This window comes from Arachis ipaensis, chromosome B4 (assembly GCF_059453495.1).
Source record: "Arachis ipaensis isolate K30076 ecotype BB chromosome B4, ASM5945349v1, whole genome shotgun sequence".
Classification (NCBI taxonomy): domain Eukaryota; kingdom Viridiplantae; phylum Streptophyta; class Magnoliopsida; order Fabales; family Fabaceae; genus Arachis; species Arachis ipaensis.
In genome coordinates, this window is record NC_142439.1 from 47,171,867 (window position 1) to 47,180,357 (window position 8,491).

Sequence of the window (8,491 nt, forward strand, 5' to 3'; positions counted from 1 at the left end):
AGGAAGGGACAATGGAGGCAACCAAAGGTGGAACAACAACACTCCACAAAACCGCTATTCACAAAACCCTCCAAACCAACAACCAAATCAAGGAAGGAACTATCAAACCTACATACCACCTCATAGACAACCACTTCCACCCAACCAACCCCAAGCACCACAAATCACCTATCCTTCCACATCTCCAAATCAAGATGACACACTCCGGTCCATACTCCAAGGACAAAAAAAACTCCAAAACACACTCAACTCAAGTCTCAATGGTCTTACTTCCACCCTCCAAGCTCTCATTGCTCGCATGGACCCACCCTCTACTCCCATTTCTCAAGCCTCAACATCTAGTGACATACCTTCTCAACCTCTACCCAACCCCAAGGGTGGCATTAACGCCGTAACCTTGAGGTCTGGAACTCAATTGAAGGAGAGGAATTCAAAGGCACCTAGTCCAATGAAAGTCACTCAAGAGGAAGATGGAGTTGAGATAGAAGAAATTGAAGAAGAGGAGGAGTCACATGTAATAGTTGAAGATGAGGACCCTCTACCATGGAGTGAAGTCCCCAGAAAGGAACAAATCTTGGAGGAAGTGGCTCAACCAATTCCATTTCCTACATTGGCAAGAAAGGCTAAAAAGCGTGTGGAACTTGATATGCTATACATCAAGTGCCTAAATATGTGAAACTTTTTAAGGACTTGTGTATGACAAAGATAGAATTCATGAGTTGGAAACCATTCCATTGGGTAGTTCCATTTCGGCTTTGATGGGATCCATTCCAAAAAAGTGTGTTGATCCAGGTCCTTGTTTAGTTTCTTGTGTCATTGATGGAGTCCAATTCATTGATTGTATATGCGACCATGGTGCATGCGTTAGCATTATGCCTCTTTCCGTTTATCATCTATTGAAGCTCCCACCATTGAAGCGGTCGGCGGCTCGGTTTGTCTTGGCGGACAAGAGCATAATAACCGTGTCGGGTGTTGCGGAAGATGTGTTGGTCGACATAAAGGGTTTGATATTTCCAATTGATTTTCATATCATTGAGATGCCACCAAGTGAATCCGAGAGGGCATCATCTATCCTACTTGGAAGGCCGTTTTTGAGGACCTCTAGGTTCAAGTTGGATGCCCATTCGGAAACCTATTCGTTTGAAATAGATGGGAGAGTTGTAAGTTTTAGCTTAGAAGAAGCAATGAGGCACCCACCGGAGAACCATTCCATATTCCGGTGTGATCTAATTGACAACATTGTGGCCAAAGTGTATTGTGCAAGGCTAGAAGAGAAACATATAATTGAAGAAAATGGTGACAATCCAAGTAAAGAAGTTCAAATGACAAGCCAAGAGCAAAAGCTAGAATTGAAGCCATTGACACCCCACCTAAAGTACTCATACCTTGATGAAGCCCACAAGTTCCCGGTGATCATAGCAAGGGAACTAAATCCTCAACAAGAAGAAAAGTTACTATGTGTTTTGAGGAAGAACAAAAGGGCAATAGGGTGGAGTTTGGCAGATCTAGTGGGGATAAGTCCCCAAGTGTGTGAGCACCGGATCTTTTTGGAAGAAGAAGCTAGACCCGTGAGACAACCTCAAAGGCAATTAAATCCTACTATTTTGGAGGTTGTCAAGAAAGAGGTGACACGGTTACTCGAGGCAAACATCATCTACCCCATTTCGGATAGTGAATGGGTAAGTCTTGTTCAAGTTGTGCCTAAGAAGTCTGGGGTAACCACAATCAAGAATTAAAGCGGGGAGCTCATAGCAACACGGGTGCAAAACTCTTGGCGAGTATGCATAGACTATCGAAGGTTGAACTCGGCCACTAGAAAAGATCATTTTCCACTTCTGTTTATCGATCAAATGCTCGATGGATTATTCGGTAAATCCCATTATTGCTTTCTAGATGGCTATTCAGGGTACTTCCAAATACACATTGCTCTAGAGGACAAAGAAAAAACAACATTTACTTGCCCTTTTGGAACTTATGCCAACAAGTGTATGCCATTCGGCTTATGCAATGCACCGGCAACTTTCCAAAGGTGCATGATGAGCATCTTTGTGGATTTTCTAGAGCAATGCATGGAGGTATTCATGGATGACTTCACGGTATATGGTGATTCTTTTGATCATTGCTTGGATAATCTTGAAAAAATTTTGGAAAGATGTACTAAAACCAACCTTGTCTTAAATTTTGAGAAGTGTGATTTCATGGTTAGGCAAGGGATTGTTTTAGGACATATTATTTCCAAAGATGGTATTTCCGTAGATCCGGCCAAGATTAATGTCATATCTAGTTAGCCTTACCCCTCTTCCGAGAGGGAGGTCCGCTATTTCCTTGGACATGCAGGATTTTATCGGAGATTCATAAAGGATTTTAGCAAGATAGCATTGCCTCTCTCAAAGTTGTTACAAAAACATGTTGTGTTTGATTTAAGCAAGGAATGCATGGAGGCTTTTGACAAGCTCAAGGTAGCATTGACCCAAGCTCCCATTGTGCGAGGGCCGGATTGGAGTCGGCCATTTGAAATAAAGTGTGATGCTTTAAATTTTGCCGTGGGAGCCGCGTTAGCACAACGCGAGGGTAAGATTCCATATGTCATAGCCTATGCATCAAAAATACTAGATGGAGCCCAATCCAACTACAGTACTACCGAAAAAGAACTTTTGGCCATTGTTTTTGCCTTGGACAAGTTCCGAGCATATCTTCTCGGTTCAAAGGTGGTAGTGTATTCGGATCATGCGGCGTTAAAGTATTTGTTGGCTAAGAAGGAATCTAAACCAAGATTGATTAGATGGGTTTTGTTATTGCAAGAATTTGACTTGGAAATCAAGGATAGGAGTGGTACACAAAACCTAGTGGCAGACCATTTAAGTCGCCTTCAACACACAAAAGGTGATACTACTCTTATCAATGATTATTTTCCCTTTGAGGGCTTGCATACAATCTCGGAAACCATTCCTTAGTATGCACCAATCGCCAATTACTTAATATCTCGCTCCTTCCCTCCTAATCTCTCCAAACATCAAAGGGATAAGCTAAAAAGCGAATCCAAATACTATGTGTGGGATGACCCATACCTTTGGAGATGTGGGGCGGATCAAGTAATTCGAAGGTGCATTCCACAAACCAAATTCTACTCAATCTTGGAAGCTTGCCACTCCTCCGAAGGAGGAGGCCATTTTTGACCTCAAAGAATGGCACGGAAAATCCTAGATTGTGGCTTTTGGTGGCCAACTCTTTTCAAGGACTCTTCTCATTTTTGTAAATCTTGTTCTCAATACATTAGATTTGGTAACATCTCCAGAAAGGATGAAATCCCCCAAAAAACCATGCTATTTTGTGAGATTTTTGATGTGTGGGTGACGATCGGGTTTTTCTATCGGTAAAGAAATATAAAAATATGATCGCGTTGTCAGTATAGCTTCTAAACCAACAGAAAATCCTTTCGTACAAACGTTTTGGTAGTCACAAGTAACAAACCCCTTTAAAATTGATAACAGAAGTATTTAAACCTCGGGTCATCTTCTCAAGGAACTGCAGGGAGGTATGTTCTTATTATTGGTTATGAGTTTTGTAAATTGGGGGTTTTGAAAGTAAGGGACAAGTAATTTAAATGACAAGTAAAATAAATAAATAACTGTAAAATAAATTCTTGGCAAGGTATGAAAATTCGGAAGTCCTATCCTAGTTACTCCTATGAGAATGGAAGTTAATCCCACTTAGTTAACCCTTATGAAGGCAAGGGAAAGTCAAGTGAACTAATTAGTTAGATTTCCAAGTCCTAGCCAACTCATAAGAAAAGACTAGAGTTAGTGGAATACCAGTCAATTTAGCCGACATAACAACCAATCACGTATAGTTGATAACTCAAGAGCTTCCAGTTAATCAATTAAAGCCAATAATATAAAAAGCTAAATAAGAATCTTAGATATGAAATACCTCAATATCATTAATAAGAGAAAATCAATCTAAACATAAAGAGTTTATAAGCCAATCTGGCAACATAAGTAATTAAAGGATAGCATTAAAGTATCTGAAAGTAAAAGAGAAATATAAAGTAAAAGAAATATTGAACCTGATGAAGAGTTGAAATTCTAAATCCTTAAGAGGAATCCTAATCCTAAAATCTAAGAGAAAGGAGAGAACCTCTCTCTCTAAAAACTACATCTAAACCATGAAGAGTAAATAAATGAAGGCCTTTTTTGAATGGATGCATTCCCCCACTTTATAACCTCTAATCTGTGCTTTCTGAACTTGGATCATGGCCAAAAAGGGCTTCAGAAATCGCTGGGAGAATTTTCTGCAATTTCTGGTGCATGGCGTCTATCACGCGTCCGCGTGGGTCACGCGGTCGCGTCATCTGGGAGTTTTCCTTGTCACGCGTTCGCTTTGGTCATGCGTACGCGTCATCTGCGTCCTGCTTAAGGCACGCGTCCGCATCAGTCACGCGTTCGCGTCGCTGCCTTTTCGCGCTGGGCATGCGGCCGCATCATCCATGCGTTCGCGTCGCTGCCAGTTTCTTCAAAAACTCCATTTTGTGCTTTCCTTCCATTTTTGTATGTCTCCTTTCCATTCTTTAAGTCATTCTTTCCTTAGAAGATCTAAAACTACTCAACACACAAATCACGACATCAAATGGTAATAAAAGGTAATTAAAATAATTATTTTTTAAAGACTAGGAAACACGTTTTTCACATATATCACATAATAAGGAAGGGAAAGTAAAACCATGCAATTTACATGAATAAGTGGGTGAAGGGTTGAATAAATCACTTAAATTGAGCACAATATATATCATAAAATATGGGTTTATCAACCTCTCCACACTTAAACAATAGCATGTCCTCATGCTAAATCCAAGATAAAGAGTAAGGTAAGGTTAAAGTGGTGGAATCTCATGCAATGCAATCTATTCTAAATGCAACTACCTAAATGAATCATGCAATTCTAATTGTTATTTACTTGTATATAAAACTTACATGTAATTAAATTAATTCATATCCTCAAGGAATCATATATGCATAGCCAAACCCTAGATAATGTAAAAGGACTTTTACAATTGAGATGGGTAAAAAATATTTTACAAACTTGCAAGACAATTAACAATTTAAGCAGAGATATGTATGGTGATGAGCTATTGAACCCTCACTGGATTTTGTGTTTACTCTCTAGTCACTTAGTGTTTATTGGGTTAATCACTCTATTGTTCTTTTTATCCTTACTTTCTATAACTTTGTTTTTCACCTAACCAATCAACAATTATAGAATACAGACATACAAAAATCATGAGGTCTTATTCAAGGTTGTAATGGGGCCAAGGTAAGGGTAAGGATATATGTATAAGGCTAAGTGAGTTAATAAGTGAATCCTTGATTAGTCTAAGATCTCACCTAACATACATACTCTATAAATCAAAATTTCTTTAACCCATTTGCCCAAATTTTCCCTTTGTATTGCACACTCATGCATTAAATTTAACTTTGTCCCATGTGCATTGATTCTTTTTATTTTGCAATTGGTGAATTTTTGTATACTCTTTATTTAAATATAAATAAAAAATATTTTTTTAATGCACATGGTAATTCAATTGTTTTGATTTCACATGAGCATGCATCCCTTTTGTAACGTATTTCTGGCGTTCAACTCTGGCTTGTAACGTGTTTCTGGCGTTTAACTCCAGACTGCAGCATAAAACTGGCGTTCAACGCCCTTTTGCGTCATCTAAACTCGGCTAAAGTATGGACTATTATATATTGCTGGAAAGCCCTGGATGTCTACTTTCCATCGCAATTAAGAGCGCGCCATTTGGACTCTTGTAGCTCCAGAAAATCCATTTCGAATGCAGGGAGGTCAGAATCCAACAGCATCTGCAGTCCTTTTTAAGCCTGAATCAGATTTTTGCTCAGCTCCCTCAATTTCAGCCATAAAATACCTAAAATTATAGAAAAACACACAAACTCATAGTAAAGTCCAGAAATATGATTTTTATTTAAAAACTAATAAAAATATAATAAAAACTAACTAAATCATACTAAAAACATACTAAAAACAATGCCAAAAAGCGTATAAATTATCCGCTCATCACAACACCAAACTTAAATTGTTGCTTGTCCCCAAGCAACTGAAAAGCAAATAGGATAAAAAGAAGAGAATATACAATAAATTCCAAAACATCTGTGAAGATCAGTATTAATTAGATGAGCGGGGCTATTAGCTTTTTGCTTCTGAACAGTTTTGGCATCTCACTTCATCCTTTGAAGTTCAGAATGATTGGCATCTATAGGAACTTAGAATTCAGATAATGTTATTGACTTTCCTAGTTTATTATGTTGATTCTTGAACACAGGTACTTTATGAGTCTTGGCCGGGGCCCTAAGCACTTTGTTTTCCAGTATTACCACCGGATATATAAATGCCACAAACACATGACTGGGTGAACCTTTTCAGATTGTGACTTAGCTTTGCTAGAGTCCCCAATTAGAAGTGTCCAGGGTTCTTAAGCACACTCTTCTTTTTGCTTTGGATCTCGACTTTAACCGCTCAGTCTCAAGTTTTCACTTGACACCTTCACGCCACAAGCACATGGTTAGGGACAGCTTGGTTTAGCCGCTTAGGCCAGGATTTTATTCCTTTAGGCCCTCCTATCCACTGATGCTCAAAGCCTTGGATCCTTTTTATTACCCTTGCCTTTTGGTTTTAAGGGCTATTGGCTTTTTCTGCTTGCTTTTTCTCTTTTTTTTTTCTTTCATTTTCGCTATTTTTTTTCTGCAAGCTTTTGTATTCACTGCTTTTTCTTGCTTCAAGAATTATTTTTATGATTTTTCAGATTATCAAATAATATTCTTCCTTTTTCATCATTTTTCAAGAGCCAACAATTTTAACATTCATGAATCAAAAATATCAAAAATATGCACTGTTCAAGCATTCATTCAGAAAGACAGAAGTATTGCCACCACATCAAAATAATTAAACTGTTTTAAAATTCGAAATTCATGCACTTTTTTTTCTTTTTCAATTAAAAACATTTTTCATTTAAGAAAGGTGATGGATTCATATTCATAACTTTAAGGCATAGACACTTAGACACTAATGATCATGTAACAAGATACAAACATAAACATAAAGCACAGTAAATGAAAAACAGAAAAATAAGAACAAGGAGATTAAGGAATGAGTCCACCTTAGTGAGGGTGGCGTCTTCCTCTTCTTGAAGAACCAATGGTGCTCTTGAGCTCCTCTATGTCTCTTCCTTGTCTTTGTTGCTCCTCCCTCATAGCTCTTTGATCTTCTCTAGTTTCATGGAGGATGATGGAGTGCTCTTGGTGCTCCACCCTTAGTTGTCCCATGTTGGAACTTAATTCTCCTAGGGAAGTGTTGATTTGCTCCCAATAATTTTGTGGAGGGAAGTGCATCCCTCGAGGCATTAGTGGTTATGGAAAAACAAAAAAAAGCACTGCTTTTTCCACACCAAACTTAAAATGTTTGCTCATCCTCGAGCAAAAGAAAGAAAGTAGTAGAAGAAAAAGAAAATAGATGAGATGGAGAGGTGTGAGTGGTTTGAATTTGAGTGGGTGGGTGTAGGTGGGTTGTATGATGGTTTTGGAGGAGTAATGGAGGTGATTGGTGGAGGTTAATTTGGGGAAGAGTGTTATGGAAAGGTGTAATAAGGAGAGAAGAAGAGGTGGGGATCATGTGGGGTCCACAGATCCAGTGGGGTTAAGGACTTAACATCCCTGCTCCAATTAGGCATGTAAAACGCCCTTGCTCTGCAATCCTGGCGTTTAACGCCAGACTGCTGCCTGTTTCTGGCATTAAACGCCCAAATGTAGCTTGTTTCTGGCATTTAACGCCAGGTAGATGCTTGCTTCTGGCGTTAAACGCCAGCTTGGTGCCTGTTTCTGGCGTTAAACGCCAGACAGATGCTTGTTTCTGGCGTTTAAACGCCAGACTATTCCTCCTCCAGGGTGTGCTGTTTTTAATGCTGTTTTTCATTCTGTTTTTGATTTTTCAGTTGTTTTTGTGACTTCACATGATCATCAACCTAAGGAAAACATAAAATAGCAATAGAAAATAAAGAGATATAGTTAAATAACATTGGGTTGCCTCCCAATAAGCGCTTCTTTATTTGTCTTTAGCTGGACCTTGCTGAGCTTTTAATCTAGCCTCAGCCTTGAGCACTCTTGCTCAACATTGCCTTCAAGATAATGCTTGATTCTCTGTCCATTAACAATGAACTTCTTATCAGAATCAATGTCTTGAAGCTCCACATAGCCATATGGTGACACACTTGTAATCACATATGGTCCCCTCCACCGAGATTTCAGTTTCCCGGGGAATAGCCTGAGCCTAGAGTTAAATAACAGAACTTTCTGTCCTGGTTCAAAGACTCTAGATGACAACTTTCTGTCATGCCATCTTTTTGCTTTCTCTTTGTAAAGCTTGGCATTTTCGAAAGCAGTGAATCTGAATTCCTCTAGCTCATTCAGCTGGAGCAATCTTT

At 38.9% G+C, this 8,491-nt stretch overlaps 1 protein-coding gene across 1 annotated transcript; it reads left to right on the forward strand.

Annotated features, from left to right (window-relative positions):
• The first annotated feature begins 298 nt into the window (after positions 1 to 298).
• Positions 299 to 2,288, forward strand: LOC148567443 (uncharacterized). The gene is made up of 3 exons (XM_088484568.1): positions 299 to 660; positions 710 to 1,450; positions 2,207 to 2,288. The coding sequence occupies exons 1-3, from the start codon at positions 299 to 301 to the stop codon at positions 2,286 to 2,288; spliced, it is 1,185 nt and encodes a 394-aa protein (XP_088340694.1).
• Positions 2,289 to 8,491: the final 6,203 nt, after the last annotated feature.

Bases quoted from the DNA above. Each gene is read 5' to 3' on its own strand.
- LOC148567443 (XM_088484568.1), top strand. From the start codon at position 299: ATGGACCCACCCTCTACTCCCATTTCTCAAGCCTCAACATCTAGTGAC. The intron at 661-709 runs GTGCCTAAATAT...TGACAAAGATAG, and splicing joins CTTGATATGCTATACATCAA to AATTCATGAGTTGGAAACCA. The intron at 1,451-2,206 runs GTTACTATGTGT...TTTCATGGTTAG, and splicing joins AATCCTCAACAAGAAGAAAA to GCAAGGGATTGTTTTAGGAC.